The sequence below is a fragment of the Colossoma macropomum genome, unplaced genomic scaffold (assembly GCF_904425465.1).
Source record: "Colossoma macropomum unplaced genomic scaffold, Colossoma_macropomum, whole genome shotgun sequence".
NCBI lineage: Eukaryota > Metazoa > Chordata > Actinopteri > Characiformes > Serrasalmidae > Colossoma > Colossoma macropomum.
In genome coordinates, this window is record NW_023494803.1 from 1,603,923 (window position 1) to 1,627,408 (window position 23,486).

At 40.5% G+C, this 23,486-nt stretch overlaps 1 protein-coding gene across 1 annotated transcript in view; it reads right to left on the reverse strand.

Moving 5' to 3' along the window:
- ush2a (Usher syndrome 2A (autosomal recessive, mild)) overlaps window positions 1–23,486 on the reverse strand; it is a 399,698-nt gene that overhangs the window by 191,949 nt on the left and 184,263 nt on the right. Inside the window, exons 37-39 of the mRNA XM_036594065.1 lie at window positions 19,095–19,277; window positions 3,031–3,178; window positions 677–819 (exon numbers count right to left, since the gene is read on the reverse strand). Of these exons, the coding sequence (XP_036449958.1) occupies window positions 677–819; window positions 3,031–3,178; window positions 19,095–19,277 (474 nt within the window). The remainder of the gene's footprint in view (window positions 1–676; window positions 820–3,030; window positions 3,179–19,094; window positions 19,278–23,486) is intronic.

Sequence of the window (23,486 nt, forward strand, 5' to 3'; positions counted from 1 at the left end):
GGGGATTGAACCGGTGACCTTCCGGTCACAGGGCTGGTTCCCTAAACTCCAGGCCTCCAGTTTGCGTGATGCGATCTCTTGAGCTCTTATTTATAGTCAAAACTCGTTTTGTGTGTTACACTCACTCTTTGCCTTGTCGTCTAGCGCCCACACGACCAAAAGACAATAACCTCTGCGACAAACTGACGTTAAGTTTGTGATGCTCTCTGTTTTTAAAATTTTAAAAGTACTGTAATGTACACCCAGCCTCAGAAAATAAATAAAATTTTATTTGACTAAGGGCATCCAAACTATTGCATACAACTGTTTGTGTGGATCAGAGGTGTGGACTCGAGGCACACGACTTGGACTCGAATCAGGACTCAAATCACAAAAATAATTGAATTTATACTCTAATCAACATAATAACAAAGACTTATGACGCGGCAAGACTCGACACCCCAAGTGGAAGAAATATGGAGCTGCATCTGACCACAGACAGGATTCTGTACAGTCAGTTACTTACAATCTAGTTCTCTAATCATCTGTCTCACAAGACATTACTGTAAGTGTAATTTAGTTTCAAGTAGGTTTCATGCAACTAAAGTTGCATAAAAATTTTAACATGTGAAGACAGCCTTACTTGTTACTTGCAACTTAGTGACTTGTCCAAATCTGTGGTGTGTGTGTGACTCACGGTCTTGGGCGGTATAGAGAGAGATCCAGGAGCTGCTGCTCTCTCCGTGGTTGTGGGACACCAGCAGTCTGAACTGATATTCAGTGTACGGCTCCAAACCCTCCACCAGCTGACTGAACACTGTCGTCTCATTGTCCACCAATCTGTAAAGCACATATACACACACAACTCATTGCACAGCATACACACAGGCCTAAACCTGTTCACTTCCAATCTGAAAGGGGAAAGAAGTTAATACTGTATTCCGTTTGGAAACTGCTCTGATCAAATTATTGCCCTGAATGTGCTTTTCTGTCCTCAATTTGTGCCTCACAATAAAACTATAACCCATGAAATCGTACACAAACTGATATTTTCTTTGTTTTCCTGCAAAAACAACTCTATCTAAGTGGTCCTCATTAAATGCCTTATGACTCTTGGTGATTGCAATACGGTCATGCTAGTTTTTGAGCGGCGCCAATTTTCACCAAGCACCACGATCAAATTTACCATAGGACTATAATAAATAAATCACCTGAACAATGAAATACATTTGAACGGAATGGCAGGAAATGAGGCTGATATATAATACATGGGCCTAGTCATTTATTTATTACAACAGAATGAGAATTCCCCCGTCTCTGATTAAATAGCAATTTGTTGTCAGGGGGCATGTAATGCATACATATCAGAGAAAGAAGTTGGTTCTTTTTTTTCTTCCTCTTTTTTTTTCTTTTTCAATTGGGCCCCGGGTGTGCTCACTATTACCTGGGAAACTGCTCTGTTACTTTCCAGAAGTCTGCAGTTACGACTGTTGCTTTGCTATTCATTCAATTTACATTACATAATCACTTCATTTCCATTACACAATTACTCATCATATTAATTTCACTTACATTCTATTTACGATGACTGTGATTTCACAAAGACTTCTCATCAGATTCAATAAAGGTTGAACAATAAATAAATACATACTGTAACCTTTAACTAACTTTGATATTAGCCATGAATCTCATGTCACAATAGGAGATAATGAGATACTGATGACCAGAGTTAGTTTTATGCTGTTGTTACTGCAACATGTGTATAATTTTATTTTAAGGAACACTTATTGGGGTTTTATGGGGGTTATTAGGGTCTTTGTTCAATAAAGCCCAAGACAGACACTTATAAATGGTTAATTCACTATGTGTTATGCTTTATTCACTGTAACCTATATGAGTACATAATCATAGGCCTGCTATGTGAAAATATCACAAAAGCACAATAAACACTTTAAGACGTTGTTATTCAAATCACTGAGCATGAAATAATCAACTAACTTCATACTTTATTAATGTATGACTGGCAACATTTTATTTCTAACAGTTCTATGCAGCATCAAGTCACTTCTGGAGATGAGCAACTGATTAAAAATATGTGTTCCATATTCCAAAGTACAGTCACTAATTAAAGGCTAAAGAGTACGAAACAAGTTTTCAATAAGTCAAACTGCATCCCATTTTCTAAGATAATTTTATGTTGTGAAATTTTTGTTAGTTATCAAATGCAGATTTTCAGTAAAAATATCAGAAATAGGTGCTGAATTTGTGGTGCAAACTGACGTTTTGAAAACTTTTTAGCACTGTTTAGGGCTAAACCAGTTAATTAATGCTGCCTGGAATGTTTAGATGAATTAAATGTGAATATCCTGTGCTTAACAGTTTGCTTAACAAGGTCATAAGTGATTACTGTGCATTACTGCAACTAATGTTCATGTAACAGAACTTAAATTATGTACCAATACAAGTTATAATGAATAAAGCTTTATGAATAGTGCATAAACTATGTAGAAGGATTTAATTTGGGCTTCACTGAACAAAGATATACAGACTTATAGCTCCACTTACTATATAGGTGCACTTTGTAGTTCTACAGTTACAGACTGTAGTCCATCTGTTTCTCTGATACTTTGTTAGCCCCCTTTTACCCTGTTCTTCAGTGGTCAGGACCCCCATGGACCCTCACAGAGCAGGTACTATTTGGGTGGTGGATCATTCTCAGCACTGCAGTAACACTGACGTGGTGGTGGTGTGTTAGTGTGTGTTGCGTTGGTCTGAGTGGATCAGACACAGCAGTGCTGCTGGAGTTACTTGAACTTACATGCCACTGTGTTCTGTTAAACGAGGTCGTCAATATGGTGGCCATGGCAACAAAGCCACGTAACTGAAACTTATGGACACATTCCTCAAGAGAACCATTAACTAAAACTGTTCTACCCATCAGCGACGGCCCTAGAGGGAGTGACCTATATGTGTAGACAGTGTAAAGTGTGCATATGTGTGAGACGCAGGCACATATACAGGCAGCAGTGCTAATGGTGGTTGGTAACTCACTGCAGTACATGCTGTGTGGCTGGCTTCCTCATCTGGAGCCGGTAGCGCAGGGGTCCAGGAGCGTTGGGGCGTGCGGGACTGAGCCAGGCCACCTGCAGTGAGGTGGGGGTGGCAGCTGCCAGCCTCGGGGGCAAGAGGCCATCTGGAGCTTAGGGGGGAGAGAGAGGAAGAAAAAGAGAGGGAGAGAGAGATGAAGTAGAGCAAGTACAGCCAAAATATAGGGAAGCAGTGGTTGGTGTATTAGTGAGCACAGCTGTGGGTGAAGTAGTGTGGATGAGTGTCACACAACTACAGCCCAACTAACAAATACAGACGTGTGTAAAAGTTTGGGCGCCCCTTTTTAAATGACATGTTTTGTTCATTTTCTAAGTGAAAACCTTATTAACCTATATTAAACCTCCACACACTTCTGCACATTTTAATGCACAGTTAATGTTTATTTGCTGAATGTAACATATTAGAGAAAAAAGAGAACATAAAATGTGGCCTGTGCTCAAAAACATCGGTCAATTCTGAGGTCCTGCGAATTTACACTCGTATTGGCAAAAAAATAAGCACAGAAGCTTAGTGACTTGTTTCATACTGTAATGACAATCTTTGATATGAGAAAAATGTTTGAAGTCACTTTTCTGGCCAGCTGACTCAACGAACACATTCACAGAAATGTTTATCACAGGGCTGTAAAAGTTAACATGTAATTAAACTACAAAGATCTTCAAACGCTAAATACGTAATTTGATGCTTTGAACCGTTCATAGCAGTCTAAGCTGCTGTATGTTGCTGTGAATGCGTGACTGTTGCCGTCTCGTCCAATTACAAGAATCCACCAGCTGTATGAAGAAGAGCGAGAGGCTACAATAAGAGTTAAAGCCCATGTGTCAAAGACAAGGCGCGGGGTCCAGATGAGGCAGACGACACAATCCTAACCAGCCAGCAAAAGTACCTTGATTTTCAATCAATATTAGGCCATTTCACACTGCGTCCCCAGCATGCACTGCAGCGTAATGTGCGCTCTGACTCTTCTACCCCAACAACAACAACATATGAGGTTACACCTCAATTCTACACAGTTCAATGCAATTACATACCAGTCATATCACCAAACACACTAGCTGCATGTCAGCTGCAGTTCAGTTCCAGTATAAGCATCTAATGTCAGCTCAGAAATTGAGTCCAAGTATTAATAAGCTTGCAGCAAAGAAAGGATGTCAGGTGTCTAATCCAAGCAGATAGGTGGGTTTAAAGGACTGAGCTCCTGGGCACATCTAAATTTGGAATATTTCAAGTATTCATGTAATATTTCAATGTCTACTATGTGCCTATGTTTTACTGCTGAAGCACACTGCCTACTGTATAGTGAATAAACAATGGCCAGTTTGGGTAAATTAATTAAAAATGAAATAAGAACTTTTCTTTTCTTTGGCCCACAGATTTGATGAGATTTTTTAATACGGCCTCTTTAGTGGTTGAGTTTGACACCCCGGAGTTAAACCACTAACTATGTGTGTGTGTGTGTGTATATATAGTTTTTCAGTTTTTGACATAATTTGAAAACACTTGTTGACCTTCACATTGTGCGTAAATTTCATGCTGAATGGAAAATAAACGGCTTGGAAAAAATTCTGGTTCCATTCACTTACATTAAAAGTAAAGTTGGTTTTTTCCTTCTCCTGTAAAGTTACCATTTCGGAAATACGAGTATATATATATATATATAGCCCATACAATCAGACGTGACAGTCATTACAGTGAAGTTCAGCATCGTTTAACTAAAACTATAAGAGTCTGGTCATTTTTTGACCATAATTAATTAAACTGGCCAATACAACTGGTCATGGGAATCAGCTCCTTTAAATTGGTACTGGTAACAATATTTTCATATTAATTTAAATTCTAAATCAGGAGATCTGGAGGTGGATACTGAGGGAGAAAGAAAAAGAAAGGACCTCTCTCCTTGACAAGAGAGTGAAGTGAGAGAGGGGGAGATTGTGAATGACACTTATCTAATGGTGCGGTCAGCTCTTTCCGCTTCTGGCATCAGCCTGTATGTTGTCTTTATTGATGATGTGACGGCCGACAGCAGCAGCAAGATGAATTTTGAAGTGCACACTTGTTCAGATGCAGCCTAACAACTCAACACTCACTGGATGACGCTTTGCCTTGCAGCAGAACAATTATCTCAACTGTACAACAGGAGTTTTTCAGGACCAACAAGCAAAATGTCCCTGACTTGCTGAGTTAATCCCCTGACCGGACCCCGACTGAGCAGCATTTCACTTACTGAAGACGAGAATGGAGGCAAAAAACTCCCAGAACAAGCAGGAACTGAGAATGGCTGCTCTACAGGCCAGGCCAAGGAAGATGTCCCCCATGTGAAAATATCAGTGATTTGCAGACTTCAGGAAGTCACAGAATGAAAAGAATCTTATTAAATATCTAAACAACTTTAGTTAAGATTATGTTCATTTGTGCATTTACGTTTGTATAAATGTATGAAAAAGAGCAGAGTCTCACTCTGGAAAGCTTCTCTTGTTCCCACAGCAACGTCTTCTATGAAATTTGACAGCAGTCAGATGATTTCTTGAGATCGGTTTAAGTCACAAATTTATTTTGATAACTATCTTGGTGGCTGTAATACAACAAGCTCCAAAAAGAACAACTAACTCTTAGCGAGAGCTAAAGTACGGCCTGTAATAGCCCAAACATGTTCAATCAAAAAAAGATTTCCCAAAAAAGTGTTAAGTTGTGCACCACTCTCCCCATACGTGTGGTGATGTAGGTATAAACAGCCTTAAATCCTGCACTTTAACCAAATAATCAGTCATTGTTAATTATTTACATGTTACTTAATATCTGGTAAAAGAAATGCTAATATGAGTAGCTACTTTTGGAAAAACAAACATTATGATGGCAGCATTTTAAACAGCCATTTATAGTGATGGTAATGCATAATGCAAGATGCTGCAGATACGCTTTCAAAGTGCGTTGTTTTAGTGCGTCTGTTAAGACGTTAAAAGAAACGTCTTGACTATCCCGAAGCAAAATAGGCTGATTCCAGTGATACTGCAGCACTTCGGTGACAACTCCAGGCCAAATCGTGTGTTTTGAGGAGCAATTCAGCCAGCATCTGTTTCAATAATACGCCACTCCAGCACTGGGAGCGAGGTCCTTTTCTTAAGTGAAGGCTCATTCCCAATCAACAGCCCTCTCATGCAGTCACAAGCACTCAATAACTGTTGATTACTTAAGTCATTTTGTGCATGCTGAAATAGAATCGCCTCAGCCGAATACCAAACGCTCTCGCCACGGCTGCGGAAAAGCTTCGGAAAACAAAAGCGGGGCGACAAGGGGTGAAAGTTACAAAGGCGAAAAATCCCAGCGCTCCTGTCCCCCAGAGCCTCGGCCCACGAGCGGAATGAGATCAACTAATATTCGGAGAGATTACGAGAGGGGTTAAAGATGTTAATGCGCTGACTGATGAGCAAGGCGCCTGCCAATGGATGTCAGTAAACACAAGGCCTCTTTGACGGATGTTTAAAAGCTCGCTGTGACCATCCTTCATCTAGGTTGACAGGAGGACCCAGGCTGATGGAACGAAAGGGGTGGTGCTGGAAACACAAAGGAAAAGCAAGCGGCTTAACCAGGGGCGGAGCTTGCCTTTTCAGTTTATGGGTACAAATAAGAAAGTCTAGGTTAGTTTCAAGCTACCTGTTACTGTCAAAAGCAAGTCGATGTGTGTTAATGCGTTTATTTCATTAGCATAAGCAATGACGAAATGAAATTGGCCATAAAAATCGAAGGCGCACAACACACAATTTCTTTGTAAATTTGTTTGTAAGTTTCTTATATTTTACAGATTGATATACTCTACCTTGCTTTTGCGAGTGTGTGGGTGGAGACCTGTAAGTTGTCTGCCCCTTTGTCCCACTGCATTATTAAAATGTTTAACCAATTTAAATTTTTCAGTCTCCAGTATTTGGTCACTGTCCAACCACAAACTTGCAGCACACCTTGTATCTATGTGCCAAGTTAAATGCTAGTTAGACTTAGTCCCTTTTCTCGTTAACAAGACGTGTCACTTGCAAACAACAAACCAATGGGAAATGTCCAGAAATTATAACAGTATAATGTACGTAATCTGTGTAAAAAGATATTGTCGCTCTTGGAACAAAACTTTATATCTCCAAAAATAACTTTACAGGAGAAATCCTAACTGTGAATGGACATACATGGAGATACTATTGTCCCAACAGTGATAGGTTTCAACTACTGAAATTAAAATTCTTGGTCAAAACAGAAACCAAAATTAAGCACACTGGGCCAAAAACTGAAACTGGAAAAAGCTGACCATAAATAAACACAGTTTACATAAATAAACATACTAAAATTATTACATTATCCAGGCTACACTATAAACCATGAAATCCAACATCTTCAGCAATGGAGCTGTTCAACAACAGCTGTTCATTCAAGGCAATGAATTATTATTTCATTATTCATTATTTATTTCACTATTTTGAGACAGAATTTGAACTGTGGCTCTCTAGTTTGTCAGTCATTTCCAAAACTGTTGGTACACAGGTAGCACAGTCGTGGGTTGGAGGCTAGAGAACCAGCCCTGTGACCGGAAGGTCGCTGGTTTGATCCCCTGAGCCGACAGTATGTGACTGAAGTGCCCTTGAGCACCTAACCCCCAACTGCTCCCCACCACTCTGGGCAAGTGTGCTCACTGCCCCCTAGTGTGTGTGTTCACTAGTGTGTATGTGGTGTTTCACTGCATGGATGGGTCAAAATGCGGAGGTGAAATTTCCCTGTTGTGGGACTAATAGGGGTCACTTAATTTAGCAAGCAAACACTTTCATTTCTGCTTCATCTTTAGTTCTCCTGTTTTCTGCATCTCAAGCAGGATGCCACGTTTTCAAGTGGTATCAATCCTGAAGTGGAGAAGTTCTTGGTCTTCTCAGCCCCTCATGACCCTCAGCATGAACAGTGATCATAAATCTCTTGTCTGATGTCCCTCATAGGAACTGTGAAGTAGTTTCACACTGCTGACTTTTTCACTGTTGATCTGCTGCTACTCCAACTGTTTGAATGTGTCACGCTCATTAGCGTAACAGAGCGAAGGAAACAAGCAGCGTTTAGATCACTATTTCTACTTTTCATTATCTTTTGTGTTTCTTGTATTTTAAATTTACTGTAGGCCTGCTTAATCTTGCTTATTTTTTCTGATCTTCTTTTCTCTTTCAAAAGGGGCATTTTGGCCATTTTCGGCTATCATTTTTGGGCATTCCCAGTTAGTAATTTACAAACAACATCACTACACTACCAGGTTAGCTGGTCATAGGTGTTTGGCCATACCAACTAGACAGATAAGAATAAAATAGTATTATAGTGTTATAAAGTATTTCTGCATTTAATGTCTTAATTTCTTAATTCCCCTTTGAAAGAAGGGATCACCACTCATTCACTCTTTGTAGATGGCCAGTTTCTAAGGAATCATGCAATGTGTTTCAAGAGCCATTCAGAATATGACTGACACATAATATCATAACAAAGAGAAAACAGGCTACAGCTACCTAACATTTAACTTCACACATGCAGAGAGCAGGACTGTTGCAGGTCTGTGGTTGGACAGTGACCAGAATTAATTCACTGACATATTTATTTAAAAAAGGGACTGGCAACCCAGAGGAAAGTGAGACAGCAGGTGTGCAGCAGTGAACCCAGACAACTCATCAGGTTGGCTAGGGGCAAGTTAACTTTGGGGATACTGAAAAATTTTACGACTGCAATCTGGTTGAAATTAGGTAGCTAATATCCTTTTTCTACAGCGGCAATTAATGCATGATAGATCATATTTGCTCTTTAATATCATTTAAAATAAAATGTTTACGTTTGTATACTGTACACTCCGATTTCTGTAGCTCGTTCCCATGTATAGAAAAGGACAGCTCTGCACTTGTGCCCAATGAAGCACCGATTTAGGGCTTAACCCAGTTATTCCACATGCCAGTGTACGAAAGTAGGGACTAGCTTCTTGCAGATCGAAGGGTCGGTCTCATCACTCAAGTCAGCAGCGGCTTAAAATCGCTTTTTTCTGCCAAGCTGCAATTTTCATAATGCACAAGAACTCAGTTTAGGCCAGGAGTCGGGGTGCGGGAGAGGAGCGGATGGGCCTTCGTTGGACGAGCGGCAGCATTAAAAGCCATTCCACACTTTCCCCCATCTGCCTTTGCCGCTATACACAGGCTAGGAATAACCGCGACGGAGGCCGGCCAAGCGGCCATAAACGTAATGATGATGATGAGCATATGGACAAGCCTGGGCTGCGATCTGCCATACTGCTCCACTGCCGAGAGGACCTCACCGCTTCAGAGCACACAGAGTCCGATCACACCCAAACACACACACAGCACTGGGCAAAATCAGAGAATGACAGAATTCAAAACAGCTATTATTCATAAGTATTCATTCATTCGTTCATAGTCAGTCATTCATTTTTCAGCAAAAAAACAAACATATTTAGCAGAAAATTTACACAGATGCCCCTGTGTGCCCACCCTTTCCCTTCATTACAGCTCCCAGTCTTTTCAGGGCTCACAGTTTTTCATAGAAATCTGTGGGATATTTTCCCACACGTCCAATGTTCAGTCTTAGAAGCTGATTGCATTTCCTGTAACCAATAATTCCAAACAATCAATGATGCTGAGGTCAGGACTCTGAGGTGGTCAGTCCATTATTCTAAAAAACAACAGCCTTGTTAACCGATTTGCAATTGATTTTAATTTTTGTCTATTTCTTTTCTTAGTAACGGCTCCTTGATCAGCTACACATCCTTTCAGACCCACAGTGGTGAGCCTATCCCAAGTATGATATACTTGAGCAGGTCACCAGTCGATCGCAGGGCAGACACACAGATATACTCATCCACACCTAGGTGACCGCATGTGTTTGGACTGTGGCAGGAAACTGGACCACCCGGAGGAAACCCACACAGACACGGGGAGAACATGCAAACTCCACACTGAAAGGACTCTGGTCGCCCGGCCAGGGAACCAAACCCAGCCACCGTGCCACCCAAGAAGAAAGTGTAAGCCAAGCATTGCCTTTATTACAGCTTCCATTCTTTCAGAAGACTTTTAATTTTTCAAAAAAGACCAGCAGGAATATTTTCCAGTCGTCTGAGTCGTCTTCTCACAGTGGAAGGATGGACAGAAACACCTGTGGATGTTTTCAGATCTGATCAGCTTGATTTTCTCCTCTCTCTCAGAGATGAAAGCTTTCAGTGCTGTTTATCTGATGGGGGCAGTTTGGTCTACTAGGTCCTGCATGATTGTTGTTCTTTGTATCTTTTAATAATAATATTTTAAAATCAGTTTTGGAAACTCCTGTTTTCACCTATTTTCTTTTGGCTTTCCCCTTTCTTATCCGAGTCGGTTGTCTGATATCTAATCTCCTCAGACATATCATTTTTTTAGGATTGTGTGTTCACACTTTGCCTTTAGTACAGCTTCCATTCTCAAAGAAATCTGAGTGATTATTCACTTAGAAAAGTCTACTAAAAGTGTGGATTTTATATTTTCAACTTCATATTTGTGTTTGTAAAGACAAAAGACAGAAGTGCAGACTGAAACCGGTCCATACACAGCGTAAGCTGAATGTAAACGTAAATCAAATGTGACTGACATCATTATATTAGTATATTTAAATAGTGTAAATGACAGTGAAGAGAGAACCAAGAGTGAACCACCTGAGTAAAAAGCAGCACAAGAAAGACCAACGGTAGCGTGTCATGACTTCTGTTCCAGAAAGAAGGAGAAAGAGATGGACAGAGAGAGACAGACAGACCGAATAAGACAAGGAAACAAAGAAAGAGAAACGGACAAAGAGGAGGAAGCAGACAGAGAGAGACAGAGAGCGAGAGAAACAGACAGAGCGAGAGAGCTCGCAATGAACAAAGACAACCAGTTGACAAAAGAGTTAATTCCTTACAGACTTATTTCATCAAACAGTCGGCATGGAGTTTCCTTTGTTTCGCCTCCCTCCTTCCTCAGGTATATCAAAAGTGTCACTAATCATTTTAAACTATGCACTTTTATGTTTCCTCTGGATCTCTTAGCTTTCTCCCCTTCTGTTCTTTGATATAACAAGGACAGTTTGAGACAAGGCTTCAGTTCAGCTACGAGAAGCCTAAAGATCTGCCTGAGAGGAGTGGAGGGAAACGTGTGGTATTTAAAATTTATACTTCCTCATGTCTTTGTTTTGAACTTGAACATTTTTCTTTTGCAGAACTTCAACTTTGCACTTGGCCTGCTGTTTGGCAAGGCCTTGCTTTTCGATGGTCTGCGCAGAGAAGCATTTCCAGGGCAGTGTTCAATCTATCGTTCCATTTCGCTGAATTGATCAGCAAATCTACACCAACTCTTCTCTCTCCATTTTCTTATCTACAGTACTTTGCAAAAGTCAGAGACCACACTTTATTAATTTAATATCCAAACAGACTAAATTTCTAAACAGACTGTAAATTTAAGTTCATGTCACAGTTCATTTTTCAGCATCTGGAAAAAAGAAAACACACACATTTTCTAAACTGGGGTGCTGGGAGCCTATCCCAGCGGTCATTGGGCGGAAGGTGGGATATACCTGGACAGGTCACCAGTTGATCGCAGGGCAGACACACAGACATACTCATCCACACCTAGGTGACCGCATGTGTTTGGACTGTGGCAGGAAACCGGACCACCCGGAGGAAACCCACGCAGACACGGGGAGAACATGCAAACTCCACACTGAAAGGACCCTGGTCGCCCGGCCGGGGAACCAAACCCAGGCCCTTCTTGCTGTGAGGCGACGGCACTACCCACTGCACCACTGTGCCACCCAAGAAGAAAGCGTAAGCCAAGCATCGCCTTTATTACAGTTTCCATTCTTTCAGGAGACGTTCAATTTTTCAAAAAAGACCAGCAGGAATATCTTCCACACCTCCAAAGTTCAGTCACATTCAATGATGTTGATGTCTGGACTCTGGGGTGGTCAGTCCATTGTTCTGAGAACATCAGCAGCTTATCTGATTCACATATTTCCTTTTCTCATGAAGGGCTTCTTAGCAGTGACACATCCTTTCAGACCCACAGCGCTGAGTCGCCTCCTCACAGTGGAAGGATGGACAGAAACACCTGTGGATGATTTTCTCCTCTCTCTCAGAGATGAAAGCTGTAAGTGCTGTTTATCTGATGGGGGCAGTGTTGGGGTCGACCAGGTCTTGCATGATTGTTAGGAGCCTCATTTTCTCTACATCTTCTAATAATTTTTTAAAGTCTGGTTTTGGAAACTCCTGTTTTTTTTCCCCTGACTTCCCCCTTTCTTATACAAGTGGATCATCTTATATCTAATCTGCTCAGAAATATCTTACTGGACATTCAATAAATGAATGGTCTCCGACTTTTGCACAGAATTAGATGAGCTCAGCACAAAAATGTGTCCTGATTTAGTCACAACAAGCTTTTACAGAACAAAATCTCATTCAACCTACTGAGAAACTACAAAGAAACAGTGGGCCTCATTCATCAATATATTTCTTAAGTGCATTCTTGAGAAAGATCCTAAGAACAAGTCTCCATTAGATTCATGACGTGTTCTTAAAGCGCAGAACTGTTCTGACCTTTGTGCTCTTGAGTGTGTAGATTCTGTTCTTATCTAAGAACAAATCCCACATAAACATTGGTGAAAATCAGAATCTTCATAAAAACCACGTCGTGGGTTTTGAGAAGACGGTTCTTTGTAAGAACGGTTGGTGAATGAGGCCCAAAGCTCTGCCACAGAGCGCTGAGGCTGAGAAGGGGCAGGTGAAAGGCCATCCCTCCACCAAGACCCCACTGCGGTCCTCCTCCTGGTTTTACTAGGATTAAGAGCGATTGCGGAGGTGGTTATCGGCGAGCTGGTGTTCGTACGCCTCCCCTTTCACTTTGATCAGTGGAGATGTCTGCTGAGGGGGGGGATAACCGTACTCAGAACCCAACCGGGGGTCTCACAGACATCTGGGCTGAGGGAAAAAAGCCACACTGATCAAATTGTTATAATAAATTGGCTGATATGTGTGAGCAGAGTCACCACATGGGACTCAACTGATGCTTCCTCCACTGACCCTATAGCTCAGACTGACCGGAGTGACCATCAAGTGTGCCCTATTTACCTGTGTGTGTGCATATGAGAGAGAGAGAGAGAGAGAGAGAGAGAGAGAGAGAGAGAGAGAGAGATTAAATGAAGAAAAAAAGAAAACCAAGAAAGACAGATAAAAAGCCAGAGAGAAAAGAATGAGAAAAAAAAGAATAAAAAAGATGGAGATATAGAATAATAAAGAGAGGCAGTGTGAGAGAAAGAAAAGAAAAGCACAGAGAGAGAAAGAGACAGAGAAAGGGAGAAAGAGAAAAGAGTGAAGGAAAGAAAGAAAACAAAGAGACAGAGTAGGAAAGAAAGGAAAAGAGGGGAGAGAGAAACAAAAAATAAAGGAAGGAAAAAACAAAACCAACAAAAGAAAAACAGACACTGCGAAAGAAAAAGAAACAAAAGAGAGGATATAAAAATATAGGAAAGAAAGAAAGAAGGAAAGAAGAAAGAATGTGAAAAAGAAAAAGCCATAGAGAAAAATAAAGAGAAAGAAAGAATGAGAAAGTAAAAAGAGATAAAGAGATATAGAAAAAAATAAACAAAGAAAGAATGGCAATGTGAAAGAAAAAAAGACAGAAAAAACACATAGAAAGGGAGAAAGAGAAAGGAGAGAAGGAGAGACAAAAACAAAGAGACAGAGTGGGAAATAAAGGAAAAGAAAGAGGGAGAAAGAAAAAGAAAGGGTGAGGGTGGGGGAGAGAGAGAGGGAGAGAGAGAAACAAAAAATATAGGAAGAAAAAAAGAAAACCAAAAAAGAAAGACAGTGAGAAAGAAAACGATAAAAAAGGATAGAAAGAAATATAGAAATAGAAAAAAAAGGAAGAAAGAAAGAAAGAAAGAAAAATAAAAAGAAAGAAAGGGGCAATGTGAAATAAGAAAGGAAAAGCACAGAGAGAGAAAGAGACAGAAAAAGGAAGAAAGAAAAAAGAGAAGGAGAGAAAGAAAACAAACAGAGTGAGAAAAAAGGGAAAAGAAAGAGAGAGAGAAAGAGAAAGGGGAGGACAAATAGAGAGAGTGAGAGACAGATAGAAAAAAAGAGGGAGAGAGAGAGGGAGAAGGGGAGGAGAGATAGAGAGAGCGAGAGACAGAGATAGATAGAAAAATAAAAAAGAGGGAGAGAGAGAGAGAGAAAGGGGAGGAGAGATAGAGAGCGAGAGAGAGATAGAAAAATAAAAGAGGGAGAGAGATAGAGAGAGCGAGAGAGAGAGAGAGAGAAAGGGGTGGAGAGATAGAGAGAGCAAGAGACAGAGATAGAAAAATAAAAAAGAGAGAAAGAGAGAGAGAGAGAGAGAGAGAGAGAGAGAGAGAGAGAGAGAGAGAGAACAGATCAACCAATCAAACCTAGCACTCTCCAGCACTAAGGAGCTGCGTGTTAAGACAGGCCCAAATATTGAATACGGATAAGAACATAAAATGCCTGCAGTGAATTCGGCTCCTCCCTCACCTTTAGCCATACGTGTGTCCATCGATTTCCTCCTCTCCTCTCCTCCCTCCCCACCCCAACACCATTCAGCAGGGAAAGGAATCACTACCCTTCTTCTTCTCTTTATCACCCTATGGTTAATTTACCCACTGCTTAAGCACATATAGCTGGCGCCTGGCGCGTGCTTCCCAACACCCGTCCCGTGTGTAAATCAGCTTAATAAGTTCCCACACCATTAAGTAAAAGGAAGCGTGGACTGGGCCCTATTTAACCAATGACTTGTTACCTTTCATTTGCTATGAGAAGGTCATAAAAAAGGAACATTCCACTGCATAAGAGTCATAATTAAAACCAACAACAATTTAACAGTGGGAAAAGTGCGGCTCTCGCGCACGGTAATAAACTTCCAGCGTTTGGACGTGTCTCGCGCGAGTCCACGGGGCTTTGGTTGGGGGTGCGAGGGGGGTTATCTGCCGCTGGAATGGACAGGGATGGTCTTTCAGATCAGCGGCAGCAGCAGGCATTGTTCTCTGTCAGGCAGCAGATGTGGAACGTCTCCCTGCTGGCCTGGTGGAGAGGGCCCGGCTGCTCCAGAGTGATCAAACGCCTCACACTCCCCCCGTGCCGAGCGTGGTGATTGAACGCTGGGGCTGGAGAGAGCCGCCACACAGCAGGTTACATAAGGGTGGGTGATATGGCAAAAATATGACATCACAATATTATTTTTTTTAAACCTTTTCAACTCCTTGGGACCACCGGTGGTTCCAAAACGCACTCTGTCATATTCTTCATAACTTTCATATTTCATAAGCTACATTCTAAAGGTGGGGGTCGTATGAGGCTGTAACTGTCTTCATTTCAGTCTAATAGATGGGTGATGTAATTTTAAACCCTTATAATAAAAGAAGCTGAACTCACAATTTGTTTTTTCTACTGAAAGTCGACCCATTTTTCCACAAATCTGGGCTATAAACTATAAACAGATGGCGTCTCTCCAGTGATCTGCTCTGTAAAAATTATGTTTATAAAATAATACAAAGAGCGTCTCAGATTTTTGGCTTTCAGCAGTAAATTGTAAGCATATAGCAATATGTGTATCATAAAACACATGTTCTGTTAATTTGAGGGGAGCTTTTACAAAAATAAATAAATAAATAAAATAAAAATGTGCAGATATTTCATGCAGTTACTGAATAATTTGTCTTACGATTTGGTCATGTAAATTCAGATGGACAAACCAAAATATACTCTGGTGAATAAGAGGTTAATAAATACAAAGATAATACTGAAGTCCCTTTTTCCACCATAGATCAACTAATTAATGCAGAGAGGCATCAGTTTCAATAATTTCAGTTATTACTGTGGAACTCAATTCCATCTTCCACCCAGTCAAGCTCAGTTCACATGTTTAAGAAACATCTGAAAACACGTCTCCTTAGCGTTCAATTCTAATTCTCTTTTCTTTTTAACTTGATCTGTAATTGTCTGGTCTATTACTGTAAAACATTATCACCTTTGAGCTGCCATCTCTCTTTCTTTCAACCCTAACTTGTCTGCTAGTGTGGTGGATGGAGCTTTACCTTCTAAAATCTGCGTAGTTTGCAATATATTTTCAAAATAGACTTGACTGAACAGAGCAAAACTCAGCCGACTGAACCGAGTTCCTATGACCTTCCTGATAAGCCACCAACATCAGTGATGACATCCTTCTCTGTGATCAATCATGAGGAGCTTACAACTGTTATAAACAAATTAAGTTCGTCCACATGTGATCTTGATTCCTGTTCCTGCTTCATTCCTCAAGAGGGTTTTTGATTATGTCCACAATGATGTTTTAACTACTGTAAATTCTTCTACAGGGGCTTTTAAAGCTGCCCTGGTGAAGCCTCTGCTAAAATTAATTAATAAAATAATTTTAGACCAATTTCAAACCTGCCTTTTTAAGTAAAACCTTAGAAAAATCAAACAATTAAATATTAAGTTATACAACAAGTTTCAGTCAGGTTTTCATTCTAAGCATAGTACTGAGACAGCATTGGTTGATGTGAACGAGCTCAGGCTCAGCGCTGATGCAAAAAATCCTTCTATTTTGTTCTTACTGGATCTTAGTGCAGCTTTCGATACCACTGATCGCAAAATTCTAATACACCACCGCCTTGAATATTGGGTCGGCCTCTCAGGCACAGTTTTAGAATGGTTTAGATCATATTTAATGCATAGACAACTCTCGGTTTCAGGGAAATCATTCATCAAAGGGATTTATATTTTTTTGTGGCGTTCCACAGGGTTCAGTTTTGGGGCCCTTGCTCTTCTCCTGATGACACGCAATTATACATTTCAATTCCTTATGATGATCAAGACTCTGTAGACACGCTTACCAGCTGTATTAGATATTTGTCAGTGGACGTAACAAAATTTCTTACAACTTAATAACGAAAAAAACTGAAATACTGATACTTAACACTAAGAACTCAGAGAAAAATGCTTTATAAGAATCTCAGTTCTTTAGCTTCGTATACCAAATCTGAAGTATGAAACCTGGGTGTGATCTTAGACTCTATTTGATCCTGCATGTAAACACAGTCACAAAAGTAGCTTTTCAGCATTTAAGAAACATCACTAAAGTTCGGCCTTTTCTCTCTCAGAGCGACGCAGAGAAACTTGTTCATGATATGTTACTAGAAGAGTTGATCACTGTAATGGTCTTCTTACTGGACTTCCTAAGAAAACAATACATCCTTTACAACTCGGACAAAATACAGCAGCATCCTAACAAAAACACAGAGAGATCAGATCAGTCCCGCTTTAAAAGAGCTGCACTGGCTGTCTGTATCGTTCAGGATAGATTTTAAAGTTCTGCTACTAGTCTTTAAGACTCTAAATGACCTTAAAGCACCGCTTACATCACAGAGTGTCTGTCTGTTTATGATCTCAGATCTGCAGACCTAAGAGTAGTACTTAAGCACTAATACTTGCAGAGTATAAACACAAGCATGATAAGCAGATGTATTTTTTAGTTTTAGAAATCATCAGGCCATCTCTGAAGGCCTAGAAGGCCTCATGGGTTCCCCTCTGCAATTTTTTTTCCACTTAATTCAATTGTTGATGTGTAGAAAAGTCATTTAGAGTGTGCACTGCAGTGAAACTTACTGACTCTTCACAGTGGTGGTGGTGGAAACCAGCACTCGCAATGACTAAAACTCAAACTTTATTTATGATCCAAAACAACCTATGAACCTACATGTCTTCTGAGGTTCTACATATAACGTGGATAATGATAAAACAGTGCCAAACATGAAAATATCTGAAAAAGAACAGTTTTCTTTGGGGATCATCTTTCTTTACAATGCCCAACATGTACAACTTTTCCATGAAAATACATTTTAAGCCAAAACGTTGTCAAAACTATAAGTCTGCCAACATCAGACAGCGTATTCACAACTATTTCACTTTATATTTTGATGGCTTCCGGTGAGGTCGGTGAGGTCGCTTTTACAGGCATTAAACTCCTCAGTTGATGTTTTTCAATCACCACAGTTTTGACTTTTCACATCAAATCACTCTGAACACTCACTAAGCTTTCGAATCAATATTTCAAACAGGCAAACTCACTGATTCCGCTGCATGTTCGTTAACTCGCATAGTAACACTTGGATGATTCTTTTGTCACTTGCTGGAAAACGTACATTTTATCTGACGACTCAAGCAGCTGAAGTGTTTTCTTCACTCAGCTACACTATATTTTGGTGAAAAAGGTTAAAAAATTATTTTGCAAATAAAATGACGCATGCTTTAATTCCAGCGCCAGTGGATGACGCATGTGGTCTGCACTTGGTTGAAAGGAAACTGAGATCATCTTAAATAAACACTCTTGGCATTGAGCTTTGGTTCCTATGTTGGCCTCCAGTGTTTTGCTGCCTGTGCTATGGGTCATAGGTAATTCTACCAATTTTAAAATAAAAAAAAGGATAAATAAATCAAAATGAATAAACTTTGCATAAATAAATGGTCAACATGTAAGCAAAGTCATTCAGAATGGTTTGATGTGGAATCTGCCATTCTAAAGAAACTTGCCAAGTCAGAATTGTTCACAGTGGTGACGGTAGGAACCAGACGTCTTAAATGTTAATGTCCCTAAAGTTACCTCACAGAAGCTTTTACATGAAAGAGTTCCTGGCAGAGAGGACCAAAGTGGCAAAACAGTCTGCAAAGGAAACTTTGGTCACTTTGGATATTAAATAAAATGGCTATATTTGTGTTGTAGACGTCGTGCCCCCCGGTTCCTATCGCAAACATCGTAAAATTGTCAGTACATTTCTCTAGAACAGAGCACTTCACACCAAACTACTCAGAATCACTTTACCTCTCAATCACTGAATTATGCAGAAATGTATGAGATTCTTCTTTAACTCCTATGGTTTGATCAAGATCTGAGTGGTGCATGATCGTGAGCGGCACAGTGTGGCGCACTTACCTGCAGGAGGGAGTGAAATGCTGGTGGGGGCGCTCTCCACACAGCCCTGGCTGTTGCAAGCTCTGACTTGGACGCTGTAGTTGGAGTAGGGAAGGAGGCCTCCTACAGACACCCAGTGGCCAGCTTTACCCGTACTGAGCTGAGCTCTGGTCTCCGTCACTTCCACACTGCTTCTGTTTTGACCTGAAACACACACAATCTAGTGATGATCTTTTTAGCTAATTTGATTATTGTAACATAAAAACTTACGTATAGCTCAGAAGTTCAAACAGAACTTATACCAGAAACAGTACAGCGTGGTCTGTAAAGCGTCCACAGTACTTTTCTATTTGCCGGCAGCGTTAGTGTGTTTCATGTACACTGCTGTTTCCTCTACTTATTCCACTTATTATCAAAGTATTCCAAACTGTACATGCCTTTTTCAGACATCTGAGGTGAGCTACATAAACACTAACAGTGTTTTCACATACAGTTAGTTTTAAAAGAACTGAACTGAGTTCTGTTAAAGTGAACCTGGAAGGGAACCGACTGCAAATGACCTCAGTTCTTTTTGTGTTCACAATGTAAGTGAAACATAAAGAATTTTCTTTCTGGTCCTTTGAGATCTCAGACCACTTTTTGTTCAGACCACAACTCCATTAGAACTCAGACCCCTTTCACACCATAGACGTTGTGTGCAGCGCTCGCAAAGTGGGCAGCGTTCTCTGATAAATCTGACCTTTCAGGTGTTGAGAGGAACCACCAGACCTGCTGCTCTCCTATTGGCTGCGCTGAAAAAACTGGCCGAATGGCATCGTGCAAAATTGGAAAAATGACCCTGCGTGTCTGCCGTGGTGGTTTCCGACACCTCGAGAGGTGGTCTCAGTTCAGTTCGTTTTGGGGGCCGTTTAGAGGGGTCTGAGTTTGTTTGGCGTGTTCACATATGCTAAAGTAACCATGACTCACTGAGTCCACTTCAGACGCTGAAACGGCCCAAGTGTGAAAACGCCCTAAGAAGAGTTCGGACATCCATATTCGAATAGCTGTGCCCATCTCTACGAAATAATGGTTCAAAGAGATTAGATTATACTAATCTATAGCACAAGGAGGGAATACTAATATTGCAGGACAGTGGCTTCTCTTTGCTTTGTATGTACAGCAACATCATTAATAATCTAGGTTTCCAGTTGTAGGCAAAAGTTTGGGTGCTCCTAGTTAAATTATGTTCATGTTTTGTTGATTTTCTGTGTAAATAAGTGAACACATCCTCTACAGAGAACACGCGTCTGCACATTTTGATAGATAATTACTGTTTATTTGCTGAATTTAACATATTGGAAAATATATATATATAAAAATAAAACATAAAAAGTGGCCTATGCAAAGGTTATGGTACATTTTAGATTTTATGTTTTTATTCTTTTTCCTAATGTGTTGAATTCAGCAAATAAACAGACATCATGCACTAAAAACACAGAAAAAGGACATATATAAGTATGCTTCCTGTAGAGGATGTATTAACTTACTTTTACTTAGAAAATCAGCTAAACAAGTCATTTTACCAGCTCTGTTTAAACGTCTGCCAACTGTACTCATGGGTGTAAGGCATGTGGCAAACTTAGCACAATATAAGATCAATATACTTAGACATTAAGGGGGATACATCAAACTTATCATGCCTCTATAGCAGGGGTGTCCATTCTTATCCGCAAGGGGCCGGTGTGGCTGCAGGTTTTCACTCACCTGATTCTACTGGTTTAATCAGTTGGTCTTAGTCTTCAAACATTTCCTCAGGTGTTTTCCTGCTTTGTTGGAGTGAAAACCTGCAGCCAGACCAGCATTCTGCGGATTGGACACCCCTGCTCTATGGGGTACCAACCTCTTATCATCTGTTTACACATTATGTAATTATGGCTAAGGCTTATTTCAGTCATAATTTATAATGTTCCAATCACTGCTCTGTCCAAAGGCCCTGATGAAATGTGTTGTAGTTATGCTTAATTTTTAAAAGTTTGAGTAAATCAAATAGAGAAACTGATACCAACACAAGGAACAAATACTTGAGTATTTGAATTATTCAGGCCAGCCCTTGAAACAAGTGCTCAGTACCTCGATTCCCGGTACCCATCCCTAGGAGACACATGAGTAGATTTCAACACAGAGGCATCAGAGCAAAGGAACAGCTGTTCTTCTGCTGTTTATTTATTTATTACTTCCACTGACCATTAAGCACAGACACCACGGAAAAACAAGGCTTTCCTGAGTCAGATGGAGAGATGTGTTTCAGGTGGTGCATTGTGCGAATGTGTGTGTGTGTGTGTGTGTGTGTGATGCACAGTGCCCTGCTGACACAAGGAAGCCTAGGCTTTAGCTGTCTGGGTCTTAATCCAGAAATAGGGATTGATCGCTTGTGCTAACCCAGACATTGATTTAAAAACACAGGAAGCTACCCGGCAAAAAAAAGTAGAACAAAAAATACAATTTCATAAATAATAGCAACAAAAGATGTCTTGTTCGGGTAGGGGTCGCGCTGTCAATCTGGTGAAAGCTTTATAAGGAAATGTGTAAAAAGAAAGAGGAAGGAAATGAAAATCTATAAACTTTCACAATGATGCTTTACTGTAAGAAGAAATAGAAAGGATCTTTCCAATGAAATGTTGTTTGGGCTCACTGCCTCCCTGGCAATCCCACACTCACAGTCTTAAAAAGCACCACCCCATACTCTCATTCTCCAACACACAGGCTCGTAAAGACCCCTTAAACTCACACACACCTCAACCCTGGACTGAGCACGCAAGTAATGTCTTCACTCAGACACATGCATTTGGGCACATTAACCAATAGGTCAAGAGTCAGGCCTCTCAGTCCCCAGCCACTACCACTTACTGTAATGCAATCGACCGCAGGATATACGGCCCTGCTTGCAAATTAAAAGCGAATTAATTTCCTCCAAGTTCTCACCTCTCTTCTGGACCAGATGTGCTGCTGGAGCGAGAGAGGAAGTGGGAGGAGTGTGTGTGTGTGTGTGAGAGAGAATACGTGTTCTGAGTCCATAACCTCTAGCCCTCACCCATCTGAAGGCTCTGAAATGTGGTGGTACTATAAAGAAATCAATAGACATGAAGTGCCCCAGTGACTAAAAGCACATCCACATGCTATCACTCCTCCAGGCTTGTGATCAAACTCTTAGCCGCCATAGTCTAGTCATGGTCAATAGTCTAGTACTATTACTCCAAGAGCGGGCGGTGGGTCGCACTCCATTTCAGCAAAAAGTTCAATAAGCCCATATCCCACACGTTTGTTGACGTGTGTGGGTTTACATGCCAAATATTTACAGGACAACTTTCCCACCCCTCTTCATCCCTTAGAATTAATCAGGCTTATGTTATTACTTTGCCTTTAAGGCTGATAGCTGTGCCTTTAAGGCTGCAAAAAAGGCTGATATATGTAAACGACTGTGTCATAATCAAAAAGCAGTCTAAAACTCTCCTTATAACTTCAGTTGGAATGGGCGGGGCTAAACTGTTGAATAGAGGCCTAAATTTGTATCCACAAGTTTGAACATCGCTTGTCAAATGATATGTTTTGTTGATTTTCTAAGTGAAAGTGAGTTAACACATCCTCTACAGCAGAGGCCACTAATAGGCGGCCCGCAGTCCGAGTCTGGACCCAGGCGCTGTCCTATGCGGACCTGGACTTACAGATAAACTATGGAGAATTGTGTGATTTTGACGGGGTAGTCCTATTTTAATAGGTGTAAAAAAGAGAAAACTGACAGTAAATGTTGTGGAAATATTACTGAATTGTACTTTATTTGATTTGATATTCAGTTGTCGACTGTATAAGATGTGGATATACCTACTAGGCTACTTCAGTAAACAGTATACGGCACTGAATCATGATGCAAGTTAGACATTATGATGTTCTGGACCTTCGCTTGAGGAAATTTTCTCTAAATTCAGACCTCACTGAATTTTAATTAAAGACCCCTGCTCTACAGAGACCACACTTTCACACATTTTGTTGCATAATTACTATTTATTTGCTGAATTTAACGTTTAAAAACTAAACCATAAAAATGTGGCCTGTGCAAAAGCCATACTACATTTTATATGTTTTGTTTTATACCTTTTTCCAATATGTTATACCTCAACAAAACATGTCCAGGGGCATCTAGAATTTTGCATTTATATGCAAATAAATTGGTTTTCGTAACATCACAAAAACAGTGAATTCAGAAGGAGTCATTTTTGCAGCTTAGTTTCCATATTGTTACTGTCAGAACAAAACATTTTTCCTTCAAAAAAGCAACTTTACAGGAGAAGGAGCGAAGCTTTTGTTCCATCAGTGACGATGCACTGTGATGTAGAGGTCTGCACTCCTGTGGACCCGCAGGACCCACCACAGTATCTG